The sequence below is a fragment of the Astatotilapia calliptera genome, chromosome 5, assembly GCF_900246225.1.
Source record: "Astatotilapia calliptera chromosome 5, fAstCal1.2, whole genome shotgun sequence".
NCBI lineage: Eukaryota > Metazoa > Chordata > Actinopteri > Cichliformes > Cichlidae > Astatotilapia > Astatotilapia calliptera.
In genome coordinates, this window is record NC_039306.1 from 28,980,067 (window position 1) to 29,000,221 (window position 20,155).

A 20,155-nucleotide genomic window follows, 5' to 3' on the forward strand; every position below is an offset into this window, starting at 1 on the left:
CATTTACAGAACACTTGAGTGACGTCATTACTGCGCGCCCGCGTGTGGTCGGGTCAGGCGTCTGGACGCCGGGTAGCTTGTCAAATGAAATCGTTTAATTTGCTAAATAGTCTTTCTCGCACTAGTCAACTTTGCTCCCGGAGGACGAGGCCCGACGAGCCGTAGCATCAGCAGACATGTCTTACTGCAGGCAGGAAGGTAATTTTTATCTTCTTTCATTCATTTTTGCTTCCATGGCTGAGCAATGTCACCGAGCGACCCACCACCACCATGCTAGGCTAACGTCTACACCCAGTGAGACCTTACTGTTTGTTACAGTATGTCAGGAAACCGGCCAGCCTCCTGCTATAGCCAACACAGCTTTCAAACAGATTGCAGTACTTTTTGACTTAATGTTGTGATTACTGCAGCAAAGTGCATGTAAAACAGTGACTGTGGTGCTGTTAAACAACTAGCAGTGTTGCTCTTGGTGCTGCCATGAGTTTCAAGCAGTAGGTGAAAAGCCAGTCACTGTCATACTTATTATAGCTTTTCACCTGTCCTTGTTCTTCAGTCAGCACATAATCTTCTCAGTTAATTTTCAAAGTGGAGCCAGTTGTTTCAGTCAGCAAGCCTTTACTTGTTGCAGCAATGTAAGATTATAAATGAAAGTCATAGGCCCAGTAACCCATTTCCTCGTGTTTTTGTGTTTTGCCTTGTTTTCATTTAAGGTAAAGATCGCATCATCTTTGTGACGAAGGAAGACCATGAGACACCCAGCAACGCTGAGCTGGTAGCGGATGACCCCAACGATCCATACGAGGAACAGGGTCAGTCTTTCAGACTGTATAGATGTGCTTTCCAAAAGAATAATTCGATTTATTTGCTGATGTGCAGTTGTTTGCTCTCCATAGTGTAGTGGTTTACACATTTGCCTGACAAATGAAAGATCCCTGGTTCATCTCCTGAGAAGAGACACAAATCCCTGTGGCGATACATCAGGAAGGGTTTATGATGTGAAAGGATCTACCCACTGTGGCAGGTTCTTGTGAATAAGGGTGCAGCTGATAGTAGCTTCTTCTTATTTAATGATTATAATACTGCAAGTTCTAAGCCACCCCTCATATCTTTATATTTTCCTTCCAAGGAGACAAAATTTCAAGTGGTCTTGATCAATATTTCTCACAGTTTCAATGTTTTTCTTTGGAAATTGACAGCTTTTGACACTCATCTTCAGTCTAGACCTTGTACCTGACCATTTCAGAGGGTTTTGTATTCTTTTATTTTGTATGCTACTTAACGGTAACTTATAACTCATTTGAGTTAAAAAAATAAAAAAAAGAACCAATATGTTCTTTAAAAAAATGAAAGGAAGCTGGACAGAAAAGACGGATTAATTATCAGTACCCCCCCCTTTTCTTTTTTTAAATTTCTCAGATAACTTTTGTGAAAACCTTTATGCTGTAAACACAGGAATGTTTCTTTCTCTAAAGACCACCCCATATAAACAACATTAGACCCTCCCTGAGCACTAAATATCTGTGACTAATTAAGCAACAGTCAGATCTACTTTAGGTTATTTTGTAATGAATAGTTAATGAACAAGAGTGTGTGTATGTGACTCATTAGTAAAATACCATTTAGGCTTGGACACTGTGTGGCTCAGTTTTTTGTGATACTGTCCGCTAACAGCTACAGATCCAGATCTCTCTTGGTGATCTTGGTAGTGCAGGATGCACTACTTTAGTTTCATTAAACATTTAACGTTTTCTGCTAACCTGCCACGCTCTGATGTCTTTAGGCCTCATCCTGCCAAATGGAGACATCAACTGGAACTGCCCGTGTCTGGGCGGGATGGCCAGCGGACCGTGCGGCTCTCAGTTTAAAGAGGCCTTCTCGTGCTTCCACTACAGTAAGGAAGAAGTGAAGGGTTCCGAGTGCATCGACCATTTCCGTAACATGCAGGAGTGCATGCAGAGGTACCCCGAGCTCTATCCCCAGGAGGCCGACAAAGACGAGTCCGCCACCCCGTCTGACAGTGCTGCCTTAACATCCGAGAGCGACTCTACTGCGGTCACCTCAGCTGTTTCGTCTGACAGCACCTCACCTACAGACGACCAGGCCGCCAGCTAGAGTTGATTAGGTCAGTGTTAGAGACTTGTCCAAAAGAAGCTCCAATTGGTCTCTTCTCCTCCTCAAGCCTTCAGAGAGGGACTATTGATACAGTTCTGACACTCACAGGAAATCGACGGGCCATCAGGAGAAGAATTTCAGAGAGACGTAGAGCGTGTACACAAATACGAGCTGCTTTATTGGCTGAACACTTAAGAAAAAAACCTAATTAAGTTATCTGATTATTGACAGTGGGCCAAGTGATTTGCTTCAGGGACATCAGCCGAAATGCTCATTTTTATGCAGTGCAAACATGACTTGTTGCTTGTTCTCACGCCAGTCAGAATTTCAGCATTTGTAACTGTATCCCGAGGTCAGTTGTGTAGGAGTATAACTAAGCATTTATATTAGTCCATCTAAGAAATCAGAGGTAGATCTTTTGATTTGAGTGACGCTCAGCTTTATTTTACCTCAGACAGGTTTTTCAGCACTTCAACTTGTTTTCCACCACTCGAGACCAAAGCAGAAATAATCGACAGGAAAGCTGTTGAAGCATCTGTGCTGTTTTAGATGTTCTGTTTCTGACTTGTTGGCATCATGTATAAACCTACTGAGTCTCCATCTATAACTGTTAGTTTGGTCATCTCTTCCGTTAGTTTTCTATCTGGCCTGTCATATTTACCTGTGAATGCATTAATGTTTTTGTCATGTTAATGCAATCACGAGTCTTCAGTTGAATGCTGTGGTCACCACTCGTGGTTTTTCCAGATTAAAATGATTGCCTGACATTTTCAATCTCCGTTTTACTTTCATTCTAAAGAGAGAGGGCAGTGTCCCAGTTTCTTGTAGGATAAACATTTATATTTATTAGACAGTCGGCTGTGCTCATTCTTCAATGCTCAGATTTAACAAGGTGCTGGCAGTGTCCCAGAGTTTTGCGTTTTTTATTGACATCATAATTTTACGCAATTGTTGCAGGTTGATAAGCGCAACATTCACATTTGGCTGCACTCTGGTGGCTCTGCAGGCCACTGACGCACTTACTTCAGCTCATTGCCATGAAAGCAGGCTAAAATTATATGGACTTTGTTGTCCTGCTTAACGTAGCTATTAAAAGATGAGTAAACTGAAATGATAAGGGGGTGCAGGTGGTCATTACTTTACAACATTACTGGAGTAGGCTGTGGCATTTGAAATTTTGCTCAAATGGAACTAAAAGATATCAATAATCACCCCCCCACACAGTACACCCCTGAATTATAGATCCATGGGTTCACGTCAGATCACCTGGCTCATGTTCAGAGTCACTAAAACCACTGCTATGCTTAAACTGCAGCAGGTCTTCCTGCATATCTATCTGCATATCTAAATTCACAGAGTCCAAGCCACATGATTGGCTGATGAAATATTTTCTATATGAGCAGGTATAGCTGATGACGTGCCTGATGTTTCTATGTTAATTGCAGTATTTCACACTTGGTTTTCTGCTAATTAAATAAAAGGAGATGTAGTATTACAGGAAGATTTGTTAGCTTAACAAATCAAAGTATTTTTGCAGTAGCTATCCAGATCCAAAATGAATCTGACTATAAGGGGAAAAAACAAGCAAAAATAAAATCAACTATTTATACAAATTAGGTCTTTAACATCAAGTACAGCACCTTAAGTCAGACCACTTTAACATCATTCTCTTATGCACATGTTGGATGCTTCTCTTCAGTTATGAAGCCTCAACGAGCTGGACACGTTTGACTCCTGGATTTTCAGTCCACTATCTGAATTGGTCACTCACTCATGAGTATCTTGTAGAATCCTTCTGGATTGCATTCCTCCTCATATTTAGATCATATGGATCAGCGGCATCCATTTCTCAGGCTGTTTGATACAATCAGACCTACACGAGGTGTCCATGGAACCACGACGCTCTGCATAGTGACGAGCAAACGGCCCGTTGCACGCTCCTCTTTGCCTGCAAGCAGGTACTCCATACCTGCGAGAGAAAAAAAAATATAAACATACTGTATATGGATTCAATCTAAAACGTGAGTATTTTTATTGCAGGGATCTCAAACTCAGTGGGCCACATATGAAAGAAATCTGTCAGCATGACAGTTTGGGCTTGAATTGCCCAGATGTTAATTATAAAGCAGAATGTTTTTGTTAATTAATTTTATTTATTTGTTTAAAAATGTAAAAAACCCCAAAACAAAACCATTTTTATAAAATGTTTATATTAGATTGTGATGAATGGTAGATTATCTGTCATGTAATTGTTTATGAAGCTTATGCATAATAAGGAACATCTGTATATTCATTACACCATTTCCACTTCCTACCGCTGTGAAACTCAATGCTGACATCGTTGCTCTAGTCCAGTCATCTTCCTTCAAACCAGTCAGCCTCCCCTCTGTGTACTTTAAATCTTTCATTTTCCCTTCTGGACTCCTTCGTGCAACCCACCTCCTCGCCATCTCTGCCTCACACAAGTCCCTTCATCCAAGCCTCCATCATTTCGTCACCACCACTATCAGTGTCTAGACTTCTGGGCGTCCTGCCCTAATGGCTATCACTACTGGGATTTCATTCTGCTGTTATTGGGGCATCAGAGTCTAATCACCAAATAGCATAATTGGATTCTAAATATCAATAAGTCATATTCTTAGTATTGATATAAGTATTGGAGTCTTCTAGGTTTAACCTCCCTGCTTTATTGTTATTGATGGGGGATAATAGTTGGTTTTGCAGATGCCTTTTAAGATTTGCTTGAAACATTTCTTACCTGGGTTTAATATGGGGCATGTGCAGCCACGGCTGGTCCAGGACAGAGGATAGATGCTGGCGGTTCCTAAGCGCAGCGCCACCTGACCTGATCGAAGGACCTTGCGAACTTTGACGTGTACTTCGGCATGGCTGCCTTTGTCATGAGCAGACAACACATTGGCCTTGATGACTGTAACAGGCCACAAAGAAAGAAAACAGAGAGATCATTCTGAACCTTAAACCAAACTGTAGATGTATGTAATGTTTTTTAATCAAGTGAAGGCTGGACCTTTTGTTGCTTACCATAATCATGTTTGGTCTTACAGAGCTCAGACGCACTTCTCAGCTTTTTCTCTTTACAGCTACACTTCCCTGTGTATAGAAACAGAGTTATGCTCTGTATATAGGAGAAAAATGGTTGAACCAGTGTTATTCATCATAATGCAGATTAACATCACCTGTGTAATGCAGAGCAGAGACTGTGAGCTCCTGAGACAAGTGTGCTTCTTCTTCAGTTGGCAAAAAATGATCCAAATCAGGTATTTTCCCACCAATGGGCACATTTAACATTTGCTTATTTGTGTAGCTGTAAAAGTGGAATAAAGCATGTGATGGTTGCCAATTACTCATCATTCATTAAATTTAGTCTGATAAGTGAAAAATATCTACCTGTGGAGACACTGGCCAGTGAATGGATCACATTGGTGGGGGCATGTGCAAGGTTTGCATCCCTCCCCTCCAAAGCCCCAGTAGCCAGGTAGACAGTGGCTGCAGCTTGTGCCCCCTACACCAGATTTACAGTGGCACTGGCCACTCCTAGCGTGGCACCAGGGTTCCTCCTTTCCAGGTGGAGAAGGGAAAGAACCCTGAGGATCACACCAGCAGCCTGAGTGACAAAAGTTAATTAAAACAGTTAGAAAAGTACCAGCAGATGGAGCTATAGCATTTGTAAGCTTCCCCAGTGTTGAATCTCTTTTACTAATAACAGCTATAGACATGTCAGCCAACCCAATGCCACAGTAAAACACCCCTCTGCCTTTTGACTCTTACGTGTGCACGTGTGGGGGGAGCTGAGGGGCAGGGATGGGTGGCGGTGGTAGCCATAGCGACAGCGATGGCATCTACGCCCCGCTGTGTTGTGCTGGCAGTCCTCACACACACCCCCACTGAGTCTGCCAGAGGAAAGCCATGCCCGCTGAGAGAAGTGGCAGGTAGCTGCGTGACCATGGCACTCACACTCTTTGGTTGTGAGGATGTGTGATGTCACAGCGACCAGGATGAGAGAGATGAGAGAAAGTGAACAGGTAACACGCTTAGCATGGTCCAATTTAAAATTAAAGTAACCAAGACATTCAACTGTGTATTTAATTTAAAAGGTTTGGACTGCATTAATTTTTTTAGGCAAGTGAACACGATTGCTTCTTGTCTTAGTCATTCACACTCACACACAAATAACCATGCATGTTACTACCCTCCCATCTGGAGCAATGCTTGGTCCAGTATCTTGGCCAGGAGGAGTTGGGGTTTGCACCACCAACTCTGCAACTAGTAGACAACCTGCAATCCATCACATCCTCCTCTAACTATTCACATCTCCCCCCCCCCATGCTTCAAAATCTTCTCTCCTCTCTGTTATTTTCCTTTGTCAGCAAAACAGCATCTCACATACGTAACAGCTGTACAAAGCTGCTGTTGGTTACTTACTCTGGCATGAGTTGGCCTCCCCACTGCTTCCATTGGCAGGCCTCCAAGGTTGATCATTGTAGAGCGGGGCGCACTTGTCACAGTGATCTCCAGCTGTGTGGTGAGTACACAGACACCTACCAAACACCTGGAAGACACATCTTCATCTACATTTGATTTTGTTGCAGATGCCTGCTGTACAAAGAACCATAAAATATGTCAAGGCTTAATGTAAAGTGTCAATTTAAAGGACCTTTAACTGTGACCTAATCTAATCTCTTTAAACCAATATTCTGAATGTGTAATTAATTATTTTTGTACCTTTTTCACTTCAGGGTTTTATCTTTTCCTTTTGATACAAGCATACATACATGCAGGATAAAATGCTCACCATGTTACTGTCCTCTGTTTCCTTGTTTCCATTGTTGTGTGGTACACAATACTCAGCATGTCCATGGCACAGGCAGGTGCCTCTTGCCAGTAAAGTATAAATAGCATAAGGTGCTGAAGCAGAATTTTCTGAACTGGATGGGGGGCTGTGGACTGAGGATGTGATGCTTGTCCAGCGTCCTGGGGGGGTCAGAGCTGGGCTACAGGTCTGGAATTTTAGCAGTCTGACACGGAGATTTGTGATGGTCAGGTGAGAGAGGGCCTCTGGACTGTAGGGGTCGAGTATCATAGCACTGCTGGGGTTTAGAGTACGTAATATGACCTAGAAGGAGAAACATAGCTTTAAACTGCACTGAATGAAACATTTGCACAATGCATTATATCCAAATATCCTCTACCTCTCCACCCGTGCAGGGTGCAGCATCAGTATAGCGGGATGTACACGGTGACCCTGGCTGATTGAAGTCATCAGGCAAACCGAATTCTAAGCTGCAATTATACGCAAAAACCTTTAAAGCTTCCCACGTCTTTCCAAAGTCCACTGAGCGTTCAATGGCCATGGCAGCAGGCCGCGGTGACTTGAACACCAAAACCAAGTGAGTAAGACAGAATTTCGTTTCCAGGTCTAAACGTATCTCATCCTGCTGCCCCCGCATGGTTCTACGTCCACCTGATGCCCACCAGGTATCTGGATGCAAGAAAGGGTCATCAGTCATGTGAAGAGCTGGGTGAGGATCCTGAGAGCAGGCCTGAGGACTGACAGAAGGTTGGGGACACAGAGGATGCTGGGATGTGCTGTTCCCACAGCAGTTTGAGAGGGTGAACAGGGTCCTGCCACTTGCCAGGTTTCCTATGGGTGGACTACAGGCACGGTCCAGGCAACTAGAAACTGAGGCAGAGGGTGAATGAGAGTGAGTGAGAGTGTGAGACAGTAGTGGAAAATGTTTATTCCATGACTGAGCAATACAGATCGTTCTTTTGATCTGCCGATGTCCGTGCTGCCAGTGCATTTTCCAACACATGGGACAAAGCCAAAGTGCTGCTCATTACGTTTTCCATGAATATTTAATTTGCCTGACCGCTGTGCTGTCACAGAATCCTGTCCTGCCCTCCCGACTGGACAGCGCTAAGACTCGGGTTACATGTAATGGAAGGACACAAAGCTGTCAGACTATCAAATGCATCAGGAGCGAGCGTAACTTTTGCTTTACGTTTGGGACAAGATCTAAAAACACAGCGAGTTCTTCAGTGTCATAGAAATTTACGTTCTTTACAATAACTCGGTAACCTAAAACATAACCCGAAATAGAGGGCACAAGGTCGCTGCTGATTTTTTTTATTTTTATTTTTTTTTTTAGAAATAAGAGCATCACTGCAAACGGATGATGCGCCTCACCTGCTTCGCTGCCGCGCATCACAACCAAAAATAGCCAACCGAGAGCCACCAGCATCAGATGTCGAGATGTCCCGAGCATATTAGACAGCGTTGTCCTCGTTCCTGCTGTGTTTACAACATGCATGGTGCGTCACACGCTTCCCCGCAGAGGTGGGTTCCAACATAATGTGTGCCCTAATTAACAGTCCAACTCATTTCTTTGGCTAATTACGCAATGCGCAAAGTGTCCAGATAAATCCAAGAGTAAGTAATTTTTTTCTCCCTCGATGTCCTTCCAGACGTCTGAGGCTCAGTTCATCGTCAGGGACGGCTTTCTCGAACAGATGCGGACTGTGCGTTTCAGGTGCACCAAATGAGAAGTCAGTCTTTCGGCAGCGAATTTAAAGCGAAATATTGCTAATTTGCACGTGATAGACCTTTCATGTCCTCCTTACTGCTCCAACTAAAATGCAAATAAACTCAAGTAAACATTTCCACGAATATCCATCCAATGCGACATCTGTGTGCACCGCCCAAGTCCAAAGCTCCATGCATTTATGCACAGAGGAGTGTTGGCTCTATTTATGGATCTCCTCCACCCACCCACCCACACGCACACACAAATAAAACACCCCTATTTTACTTCAATCTGCCAATCTTTTATCCACATTGTGGTGTGTCGTGCGCTCTAGGGAAGGGACGTGCGATTTCAATGTCAGTCAGTCTCACACACGAGCTAAACCAGGTCCCCTCACTAACCTTAATAGGGCTATTTAATTACTTTATCTGCTTCTGCCCCTTTGTTTTTCAGTAGCATTAATTCCAAGTCATAATGCTCTTTGAAGTCTGTAGCGGGAAGAAATGGGGAGTGGGGAGCCAAGAATACTCCTTCGTGCAGTTATTTGCAGCTTGATGGACATTATGGCAACAAAAGGAACGTTCATGCAAATGAAAAGGACAAGAAAAGAGCAATTCTTCTTTAAAAACCGGCTGCCTGAATAGATTACAGTGACGTTTTTCTTTTTAACACTGGAATATAAACACATGTTCTGGTACTTAAAAAACATACCGTACAGTTCTTCGCTGAGCTTGATGCATTTTCTCTTCCTGGCGCGCACACACACAACAAATTGGGACAATAAACACAATGTCTCCTCAGTTTTATGGCTTAACTTCAAATAAAGGGGCGCTCGGAAAATCGGAAGAGACGCACAGAATTGGATTGGTTTCCATAAACGTCCCCAGTGACATAGAAAGTGTTTGTAGGACTGCCTGCCTGGTTGTGTGAAGTCAAAAAAAAAAATGGAATTAGAAAGATTAGCATGGACCAGCCATGATGTATTATTTTTGTTACCTTCAGGAAAATGACAGTTAATTTTCATTTTACCTCTACAATGCACAACTCTGTTGCTTGTGAAGCTCGCACACAAGAATTTCACTCACATGTGCTGTACCAATGTACCTGCACATGTGATGTGACAATAAAAGTGATTTGATTTGATTTGATAATCCTTGAAAGCGCATTTCCTGTCCTTTATGTCTGGATTTAGAATATTCGAGATGACATTATTTATGATCATTTATTTACATTTAAGAATATATTTCTCTTTTAATACAAATATAGAGAGCTTACTCAATATGGACAAAAAAATCTATTTACATTTGTTAATGCAAAGTCAACTATGTCACCAAATTTCATAGGAAGTTATTATCCATGAAGAAATCTGTGTCATCTGTCTCCCTCAAAATGACTGACAGTTTTCCTAGCCCACCTGACTGTGTGTGATATTTTAAACTGGGAGCCATTGCGTTGCAATAAATACTTCTAGCCATTAAAACAGTGCAGACCCCCACCAATGTGTTTTGAACCTTGAAGCCAAAATGAGCAGTTAAAGGCAATTTACTTGCAGTGGTGATTGCTTGTTGCTCTTTAAAATGTTTTATAGCTCTGCTGCAAACTTTTACCTCAAACCTACAATTTTCAAGCCTTTTTCAAAATGATAACACTCAGACGCAATAAGAACTTGTGCTAGAGCCAACTATACCACAGCAATGATTTGACTCTATGCTATATCCATTACCCGTTCTCCTCAAACGCACAAATCCACACGGACACCTGTGAAAAGATGTGAAATCAACTGCATGTGTGCTGTTAATGCAGAACCGACTCTAAATTGTGCTAAAGCAGTCATAGACTACAGCATGTCTGTGTGTCTCCAGCATTACCAGATAACAGCAAATCCCTCATAAATGGCATTGCCCTAATCTCTCATAAAACTATTCTTAGCATGTAGTGCACTGCTGGAGTAAAACGAAAGGAGAAACCGTGAGATGTGTGATGTAGGCCAGCCTCTCAGGCTTTATTGTGTACAGGCCCGCCAGGCACGAGCTGCTCTCAGAGTGGAAAGCAAGAGGAAAGAGAGATGAAAGAGTGAAGGAAGAAATTTACAACAGATATAGATGAAGTGACATCCATCTGAGATTTTTTTTACAGCATTTTTTGCAAATAATGTTTTGACAATAAAAATGATCATTCTGCTGTTCGTTTTTTGTTTGTTTGTTGGTAGGATGAATAGTAAAGTGTGAACATATTTAAAAAATAATTTAGAAAAGGAGAAATTAATCCAATCCACTGTTTCCAACATGTGCTGCACTCCTTTTTCCAAGCAAATACATTCTCTCAATGTTCAAGATGTATCTTCATCAAAGCTTCCAGCTGTGAGAGGTCAAATACCAGCCTGAAAGGGTCAGGGGGATCTCCTACCTGCCCCATGACTGCTCCTCTAATTGCTCCTCTTTCTCTCATTTACAGGGCTTAATGGGGGCCGGTGGGGTTAGAGAGCCAGGGTCAGAGGAACAGGGACCCCCTACCTCTCACCCTTAGTGTTTGTCCAGGCTGTTCATACATGTGTGTGTCAAGCACATGTAGTCCACACTTCCGCATCTACTTCTCCCTTCATGCTTTATTTGTGATCTACATGTCAGCTCATTTGTATCTCCAGGGATGAAGAGGATTAAGCTCCTTCCTTACATGACTTTACTCCACATGGGCCCAGAGGCCGACATGATCGCGCTTTCATTTGACTTTCTTTTCTCCAGCTTAATTTAAAACATCTCCATTTTGTTGTGGACATTTTGCTATGGCAACACACGGTAGGATTTCATGACATTATCCACTGGCCACAGGGGCAACCAGTAAAAGACATGGTGTGCTTGAGTTAAGCACTCGGGTTAGAATTTAAATTTTAAATACTTTAGCCTGAAAACACCAGTTGAAATGTGGTAGAAAGATCTATGGTTCAAATATAATGGCAAGATTAGAGGTGTATTTCCCCAGGATTGCAGGACCAAGTCGGTCCATTGCTTTAATTTGTTATCACTGTGAGAATGATAACCAGTGTGGAAAGCTTTCAAAGAGACATCCTTACTAGTGTTTATTGTAACAGTCCTCATGTCGCACATTGACATTAATCAAGCGCAGACAGCTTACAGGCAGACTGCTAACTTGTTGTTCATTTGCACATCTACTTTGCGTGTGTGTGAGACGATGTGCATGCTTACGTTCCAGCATCATAGGTTTAGATTACACTGTGCCTCTTTGATGTGAGAGAATGAATGACACAGATTAAGTTGTCAGGCCAGAAAATGATAGACGCCAGATGAGGCAGAATGACAAATAATGTCCTCTGGGAAGCCCAGGGGCACACTGCCAAAACAATAATGTGTGCATCTGTGAACTCATGGGTGGATTTGTGAGTGTTTGCTCACAGAAGAGTTATGGCGATAATCTTACATATGTGTAACCTTAATTGAAACAATCCAGAACTGTTCCCGTATACAGAGAAAATGGGAAAATTAGCCTCCCTGTGAAATTTTATGTTTTTGTTTAAAATTTTCCAAATACTTTTTCATCAGTGTAAGGAATTTTTCAGCATAGCATTTCTAAACATACTTATTTTCCTTAGAAGCAGAAATCATTTCTGCTTGACACAATAACAGAATTATTTCAGAAAGAACAAACAAATATTACCAAAGCCAGTGGTATTAGCTTCCTGAAAAGCTGACCTTTTTATTGAGCCACAGCATAAAGTGCTGCTGTGCAGTGATGTGCTTTAACTTTTTGATGCTCAAATCAAGTTTAAACTGAGGGTTTTCTTGAATTTACACACAGTATAAAAACATCAGCAAAGGTTTAAGCTGTCATTTAAGAAATAATCATGCCAAAAACAAAATAAATCCCTTTAGATTTGAGGGGAAGAAAGATTTGCTGATGCCTACAAAGCAGGAGGCGGATATACAAAGTTATCACAGCGTTTCCAAGTATCATCAAGAAATTCAAAAAGTGCCACACAGTGCAGAACAAGACTGATAAAGGTAGGAAGCAAAGGATTTCAAAAGATTTCATCTCTAGCCAGTTTTGAAATGTGTCTTAAGATCCCAAAACAACTGCCAAACACTAATGAATGACTTAGCCAAGTCAGAGAACCGTAGAGAGAACTCAGTAATGGGTGACCTCCAATTCTGCAGAAGTTACACCTTCAAGCCAGACTAAAGTATGCTAAGGACAACCTTAGGAAAGCATATTGGAAGCACATCATTTGATCAAATTAAATAAACAAGAGTTTTTTTTGACCACAAAGATGCTGCCTTTAATTTAGAGAAAGAAAGGAGAGCTCAGGAGGCGTGTGTGAGACTTGCTGAAAACTACAGCAAACCGCTGCAGGCTGTAATCCAGCAAAAGGGACACAGAACTGATGATCAGCACTGGGTGTGCTGATGATTTTAACCCTGGCACCTTTTGTTTCTGTGTGAAAAGTGAAATAATTTAATCATTCAAAATAAAACCAGGATATTTGGAAAAGCTGTGCTAAAAAAAAATCTGTGCTCTGTTTGACAGCATTTGGCAAATACTTAAAAAAAAAAAGGAAATTTAAGAATAATTCTGCTTTCCTCCTATTCGTTACTGATTCTAAACAAGCATGCTGGGAATGCACCAGTTGAAAGTTGATGACTTATTAATAGATGAAACTGTATACTGTACACATACACACATGAAAGTACACATTAAATACTGTCCACTTAATCTTTTGTCTCTGATTTTTTATTTTTTTTTGGTATATCTGTTTATGATAATCAACTAAGAAACTCACTATTTCCTTATGTTTGTGACTCACATAAACACACTGTCACTCCGACACATGAACATATGCACGAACACATGCATGCAAGCACTGACACAGTCACTTGATAACCTTTTACTTTGCCCACCCACCCACTCACACACACACTGGTTTTCTACAACAATAACACACTACATGTGCTGTGGATTCAATTCACTGCCTTCTCGTTCTTCCAGCTCAGATTTAAACTCCCAGTTAGATGAAACACATGTTTCAAACAGCTTCAGTAAATTCAAAGAAAAATACTTTGGCATGAAAATGTGACATAAATAGCAAACAGCGAAATGAAGAAAGCAGCATAATGAAGCAGGGTTACGTGATTAACACTAATTCTAGGAGTTTGGGATAAGTTACAAAATTAATGCTTGTGCTTAAATAAACCCAAATGGGTTTTTAGCTTTGAGTATTTTTACTTTGTCCCCCTTCAGAAGTCATGCTTAGAAATGGGGAAAATGAAAAATCAAATGCAGCTGCTTCAGGTCCCAGGACATAAGTTGCAGGCTCTGGGCCGCTTTGTTGCTTTGAGGCCCTTTTCAACTCATTAAAAGTGTTTTTATTGGCATACCAAGTCCACCTGTGAGTCATCCAACTCATGATGGCAACTTCAATGCATAGCCAAGTGCAAAGGTCACCGTTAAACAACAGTAACTCATGGGAGCAGGCAATGTCAAAAATGAAATCTGCACGGGTAAAATGCAGAGGAACAAAGCGCGGCCATGTTAATGTGACATTTGCTGCCCTCGTGGTGCGTCTTTTTCATTTATCAACTGACACTCGTGACATTCATTGACCACTGTGGTGTTATCTTCCAGATCAGATGCCCTTTAAATAAGAAAAAGGGCTTCGAAACGTGGTGTTTGTTCTAGGTGTATATTATTCTCACTGTGTTTCCAGGGGTTTGAGCTCCAGAGTCTAAATGTGCAAATATATATAATCCCTTACGAGCATTTGTTATCCATACTCTCAGAACATTTAACGATGCTCCCTGGGAGTGTAAAATAAATAAATAAATAAATAAATCACACTCTAACAGGGGTGTGGGCCCACTTTTGTGGTTGGATTTGTGGTTTCTCCATAAGAAAAGAGGTATGTGGGAATCTGTGCAACCATTAAGGCCTTCCTGGACTGCCCAACAATGAGGCAGCGAAGGAGGAATAAGTGGTGTTTGATCCTATCAACCAACATCTGGCCTACAGGAGGAGCTAAAGTTAGCAGCCCATGCTGATGTCATTAGGGTAAAATAGCAAGTATACTGGCAAAGGCACAGTGTTCCCAACATGACAGCACTGTTAGTGTAGTAGGGAGGTGGCAGAGATGAGGACAGATTATACCTGCTGGTGATTATGTAACTGACTCATCTTCATGTCCTTTTAACAGCTGATCTCTTTTGTCAGTCTTCAGCTCCTAGGCTGCTGGAGTTAGCAGGGAGGCCTCCTGGGAGAGAATGAGAAATACAGGGTGGATCAAGGCTGTAACAAAGCTTTTTAGAGTTTAATCAGTTCCACTCATCGAGAGTTGCTGGCCCCATCTGTCCAATCAAGTCCCATTTCCATGGCGGGCTCCTGGCTCCAAAGATGGCTACAGTACTGTCAGCCAGACTTTGATAGGCAACTCTGTTTCGAGGACCACCACCTCATCAGAGACTTGTGGTTCTTGTGTGGGTTTCTTTGGAACCTCTATCGGCCGGATCTCCTCGCTGATGTAATCAATAGCTCTGGCATGTGTTAATCATTAATAAACTGCTGTGGTCAGGATGATTTAAGCGCTGAGAGCACTCTGATATGATAATGTCATTAGATGTGGGTTGTTTAGCTCCTTAGGGAAGTTTTTTATTTTCATGTCCTTTTTGTGTGAGATCATCGTTTTGGAGCTCTTTTCAGTCTGGGACAATGAAGAAAAAGACTCCTAGCTAAACATTTAAGCAAGCCCATCCTAAATGATAGATATGTGTGGCACAGAATTACAACATCGATAGGACCCATATCAATTCAGTACTCGACCAGTACCTCATAGGAGCTGGGTACAGTAACTTCACACTGCAGGCAAAGCGCATCAAATCCGATTTTTTTGACCCTATGCGACCCATATCCGATCATGGTATGACAGTGTGAACGGCACAAATCCGATATTTTCAAATCCGATCTGGGTCACTTTCGTATGTGGTACTGAATCCGATACATATCTGATGTTTTAGAAAGCGACTGCCGTTTGAACGGTCATGTCGCATTAAATCCGTCTTTTACGTCACTGACACAAGACAGACGCCAATTATCAGCGCCGGGGAAGCGCCCGAGAAGACATCGCGAACGCTTCCTGGCCATCCCGTGTAGATGTTAGTGAAACTGTTGGAAAGACAACGTGAACATTTTATTTGTACTATATAATCTGCAGATTCTGACAGAAATCTGCAACTATCCTTTGAAGCACCGCTACTCTCTAAAACAGCAATGAGGATCATTATTAGGTTATCTACATTATTATGTAAATAACAAAATAACTTAAAGCAAAATTTGGGAAACGTAAAGTCCGAAGTCTTTCTATTAAGGGCCATCAGTCAAACAATATTGTTTGCTTTGGGTCTAAACAGAGCGCGTTGTGTATGACATCTTCTTTTGCGCATGCGGGCCGCATCGAGCGTTCACACTAGAGCACGTTTGCTGTCGCATTTTATTTGTAGTGTGAACAAGCAGACAAAAAAATTGGATTTGATCAAAACATCGGAATTGAGCATTAAGACCTGCGGTGTGAACGTAGCCTAAGATCACCTCACAAACCTAGCTACAACGAGACACTGACCTCCTACACCGTGAGAGAAGAGTGAACATTTAGGGTCAGGGGAGTGTGTGCTCCAGTTGCATTCCATTATGTTATCATCACAGACATTACATTCAATGTTATTACTAGAAGCAGCAGCTTCTTTTTTTGGTCTTTTTTCTTTAAGAGCAGCCAGAAAAGCAGAGCCTTTCCAGCTCGATCCCTCAGTATAGCCAAGAAAAACCAAGTCTAATCCTCTTCTCCTTCCTCGGTGTCCAACCTCACACACAACTCACAGTAAGGCCTTACCTTTGCCACGTCTTTCTTTGTCATAAACCTCACCTGTCAGTACTCTAATTTCTTCATCTCTCTTGCTTTTCTACTCTTGTTCATTTAGATGAAAGATGTCAGTGTGTTGGTGTATCCATAACACACTGGTTAAAGATGCATATTTTTGCGAAGTGGACTCATTTTTTAAATTCTGCACTATTATTGTCACAATTCAACTTCACATCGCAACTACTCAGTATTTTTATTCCTTGTCCCCCTGGCCCACATCTTGAGACATTGTCCCACATTCTGACTGGCTCGACGGGTCATGCACTTTTCTAAAATCTGGATTTTACCCAACACATGTGAAGGGAAGGCTTTTTATTATAGGGAAATAAAGGATAACCAGTCTAAAGTTACATAAAGCTTTGCAGATTTTGCTGAATATGATGAAAACTACCTCAAAGAAAATGAAGCAGCAGTACATACTGAGAAATATTTTTTGCAGTGTGTCACAGGAGAGAATATAGTGCTAAAAAAATAGCGTAAAGTGGCACAGTATGTTTGACATAATAGGCTAAACACTGCTTAAGTTGTCAAATATGGCTCAAAAAGATTTGCCAACTTGTACTATCATCTTCGTCCCCATGACAACTGTTGCTGCGTCTAACAGTACTTCCACTTAGAAACTAAGATTCTCTACAGTTCAGTTTCAGCTATGTAGTGGACACACAAAAGACCTGTAACAGCTTGCAACAGAATTGAAAAATATGGTATGTCGTATTTATTTTTTCCCCTTTTGCTTACAGAGTTAAATTACCAAATGCTACTCGTTAATTGTGTTCAGCAAAGCCAATCACAAAGGCTGAATGCTAAGGCTAAGCACCCGGCGTATGTTTAACACCCTGTCGGTTAAAAGACTACCTCCAGCTGAAGTCGGGCAAAACGTTTAACATACGTTTAACGTACGTCGTGTATTCAGCGTTAAGTAATGTCTAGTTTCCCTTTTACATTTTGTACTATTATCCACTTTAGTAACGCGTGTATAAACTTATATGTGCAACATATAAAGCTTCAACTTTTCATACACATTTAATATTCGTTAAATCATATCATTGAAGAAGTAGGTGACTAAACCCAGCTGTCATTGCTCACACGTACATTTAAAAAAAAAATCCTGCTCGAAAGAGTGAGAACACAGGATTTCCTGGTTCCGGGGTACCTCATCCACCCAGAGATCCTCCAGAGCCCAAGCCTTCAACTCGTCAGAAATACAATGTCTTCAAAGTGGGGAAAGGCTCTATGAGAGATCAGAGGGGAATATTCTCTGAGACAATCTCTACATTAAAATTCCAGGTAAAGGCTTCTCTGATTCCTCTAAAATGACTGATTGTTGTTGCTCTAATGAGAAACTCTTGACTAATTGCTTATGTGTATGCGGTTTGTACACCTAATGCCCAGCAGGTGTCAGAGCCTCAGTCCATGCTGACATTTGGTCATAACTCACGGGAGGGTGAGTTGTGCTGTATGACATTTTAGACATCTGATATTTTATTGTTGCATCGATTTTTTTTATTTTAAATCTAGAAAAAAAAATCCCAAAACATTTTGTGCTATCTGTAAAATCTGACTTCTGTTTACTTCAAAAGCAGTCGCCAAGACTCCACCTCATCGGCCCAGATGGGCTGCTGAGGATTGCCTTGTACCACATGTACAACATAATTCATTCTTCTCGGAGAATCCATACTTTTGCCCGGGTGGAGATAAACCCAAAGTCCAAATACCCTACAAAACCCGTCCTGGCTCCATCCCCCGCAAATTAGCGATAGAGAGGTGTGTACTATTTTTGTGTACTACACATGGCATCTGCTGCTGTAGTCATGGTTATTTTGAATACTGTAAGACCAGATTCAGTGGTCACGTCTCATATAGTGTGCAATACATGCTCATTTTTCCTTTATTGTACAGCAGCTTTTAGTAGAGTCATTAAGTTGTTTTATCTCAAAGTCCTGCTGTGAAATAACTGCGTCTTTATATACTGTGTTGCTAACAGATGTCGAAGGGAATACTTACATTTACATGTTGAAGAGCTCCTGGCAGAAAAGGGCATAGATTCTGATCTCTTATTGCCAAGACCATTGAAAAATAACACCATACCAGACGGTCCTATTTCGCTGTTCCTCCCACTGGAGGTGAGCCTGTTACACAACTGTCCAATCAAGTCCCTCTTTTTAGACTTTTTTTTTCTCATTGCAATACTTTCCATATTTATATATAATGTTATATACACCAAACTTTCCCATGTTTTTTATTAAGCTGTTTGACAATGAAGAATATGACTGCCGGACTCCAGAAGACTGGCTTGCTTTGGGCAATGCTGAAGGATCACCTGATCGAAAACCTATTCCTGGAAAAGCCCTGCTACCTACAGATGATGAAATTGCAAATGGTAAAGTATCATGTAGCTGCTGTATTGGGTGCTGCGCTTGGAGTTGGAGCTTGGCCTCCTAATGTCTGTAGATCTATGTAGGCAAAGGTCAATTTAAAATCAGTGAATCAATGAATCTTCAGCCGTTTTTTTAAATGGTGTTTAGTTTGTTACAAATGATACTTAGGATATAGTTTATCTGTAAACTGCATTTCAACAATGTGTGGTGCTCATGTTTTTTGGCACTTTTTCTTCCTTTTAATCCTTTTTTGGGATTAATTTAAGATATTCATTAAAAGGTAATGAGAAGCAATTTATAAGTGGCCATACAACAATACAACACAGACACCAGTGAATTTAGAATTAAATGTAGTAATGTGTTATTAAATCCCTCTTTTCTGTTCTTTTGCAGATGAGTCTGCAAGCGCGAGCCCACCTCCGAAGTACAGCTGGCATTTAGTTGGAATTCTTGATTACTGTACGGAGAAATGTCAGTATCTGGTAGAGAAGGTCCACCAGACAGACAAAAAAGGAAGTCCTGATATAAGTGAAGAGCATAAGGAGAGTAAATCCCCTGGTTGGTTTCAATGTTTTTAAACTGTTGTAACTCTAGAGTGTTGTCTCTTCATCTCTCTCTCTGCTGTTACTGACCATGTCATTGATCTGTCGCCCTCTTTCTGCATAGAAACAGACTCTTTCATAGCAGGCAGTAAGTACTGGATACCCAGGATCAGACTGTTATTCTGTGCTGAAGACCCACGTGTCTTTGTTGAGCGGGTCGGGTTTGCCCTGCGCTACAGAAAGGAAACAGAGGCACTTATTTTCTACCACTTTTCAGTGGACTGCATGCCCATCTCTAGGAAAACACCGTCTCTCAATACTGATAGTCTCCAGAGTATCAAACGACGTGCCCTCTCAGCTCCTGGCCTTAAGCTGAAAAAGTGAGTGATATCCTGTCTTATTAATTCTATATGATCTGCTTTTTTACTAACTAACAGGATGGATAAATGCAATATTGTGTGTGCAGTTTAGAGACGTGTGTTGCAGGCTTGGAGAATGAGGTCAGACTGGATTATGACCGTACAATGAACCGCTTGATTTTTGACAAAGTAGTGATGAGCTGCCCTGAAGACCTTTCACATATCACCCTGCCACAGAAGGACCCTGAATATGTGCCCTCACAAGGTAAGATATTTTGCATTATGCACTTACTGGTCACTCAGG

General features: G+C 41.5%; 3 protein-coding genes across 5 annotated transcripts in view; 2 read left to right on the forward strand and 1 right to left on the reverse strand.

Moving 5' to 3' along the window:
- chchd4a (coiled-coil-helix-coiled-coil-helix domain containing 4a) lies at positions 1–2,886 on the forward strand. The gene is made up of 3 exons (XM_026168749.1): positions 1–198; positions 711–809; positions 1,781–2,886. The coding sequence occupies exons 1-3, from the start codon at positions 177–179 to the stop codon at positions 2,110–2,112; spliced, it is 453 nt and encodes a 150-aa protein (XP_026024534.1). The 5' UTR covers positions 1–176; the 3' UTR covers positions 2,113–2,886.
- Positions 2,887–3,703: 817 nt separating this feature from the next.
- On the reverse strand, positions 3,704–8,880 carry LOC113022838 (netrin-4). Of its 2 annotated transcripts, XM_026168708.1 has the most exons (10): positions 8,321–8,880; positions 7,323–7,813; positions 6,926–7,246; positions 6,556–6,682; positions 5,902–6,090; positions 5,521–5,737; positions 5,310–5,437; positions 5,155–5,223; positions 4,871–5,041; positions 3,704–4,081 (listed from the first exon to the last, which is right to left on the reverse strand). In XM_026168708.1, the coding sequence occupies exons 1-10, from the start codon at positions 8,442–8,444 to the stop codon at positions 3,945–3,947; spliced, it is 1,974 nt and encodes a 657-aa protein (XP_026024493.1). In that variant the 5' UTR covers positions 8,445–8,880; the 3' UTR covers positions 3,704–3,944. The 2 variants fall into 2 exon arrangements, with proteins under 2 accessions (XP_026024493.1, XP_026024491.1); XM_026168706.1 differs by lacking the exon at positions 8,321–8,880 and having other exon boundaries at positions 7,323–8,309.
- Positions 8,881–16,409: 7,529 nt separating this feature from the next.
- The window catches only part of dnah1 (dynein, axonemal, heavy chain 1), a 31,850-nt gene continuing 28,104 nt past the window's right edge, over positions 16,410–20,155 (forward strand). Inside the window, exons 1-10 of one of the 2 annotated variants that reach the window (XM_026168688.1) lie at positions 16,410–16,530; positions 16,631–17,276; positions 17,692–17,859; positions 17,965–18,016; positions 18,153–18,336; positions 18,557–18,695; positions 18,820–18,952; positions 19,344–19,508; positions 19,617–19,872; positions 19,959–20,116. In XM_026168688.1, coding sequence (XP_026024473.1) covers positions 17,274–17,276; positions 17,692–17,859; positions 17,965–18,016; positions 18,153–18,336; positions 18,557–18,695; positions 18,820–18,952; positions 19,344–19,508; positions 19,617–19,872; positions 19,959–20,116 — 1,258 coding nt within the window. In that variant the 5' untranslated portion in view covers positions 16,410–16,530; positions 16,631–17,273. Of the gene's footprint in view, positions 16,531–16,630; positions 17,277–17,691; positions 17,860–17,964; positions 18,017–18,152; positions 18,337–18,556; positions 18,696–18,819; positions 18,953–19,343; positions 19,509–19,616; positions 19,873–19,958; positions 20,117–20,155 lie in introns of those variants that run through there. The other variant, XM_026168690.1, reaches the window with a different exon arrangement.

What these genes read in the sequence shown, in the direction of transcription:
- chchd4a (XM_026168749.1), top strand. Translation starts at nt 177, where the DNA reads ATGTCTTACTGCAGGCAGGAAG. An exon ending in GTCTTACTGCAGGCAGGAAG is followed by an intron (nt 199 to 710) that starts GTAATTTTTATC and finishes TTTTCATTTAAG; the next exon opens with GTAAAGATCGCATCATCTTT. An exon ending in CGATCCATACGAGGAACAGG is followed by an intron (nt 810 to 1,780) that starts GTCAGTCTTTCA and finishes TGATGTCTTTAG; the next exon opens with GCCTCATCCTGCCAAATGGA.
- LOC113022838 (XM_026168706.1), bottom strand. Translation starts at nt 7,946, where the DNA reads ATGTGTTGGAAAATGCACTGGCAGCACGGACATCGGCAGATCAAAAGA. An exon ending in CTCCCCCCACACGTGCACAC is followed by an intron (nt 5,738 to 5,901) that starts GTAAGAGTCAAA and finishes TTTGTCACTCAG; the next exon opens with GCTGCTGGTGTGATCCTCAG. An exon ending in ACTGGCCAGTGTCTCCACAG is followed by an intron (nt 5,438 to 5,520) that starts GTAGATATTTTT and finishes CCACTTTTACAG; the next exon opens with CTACACAAATAAGCAAATGT.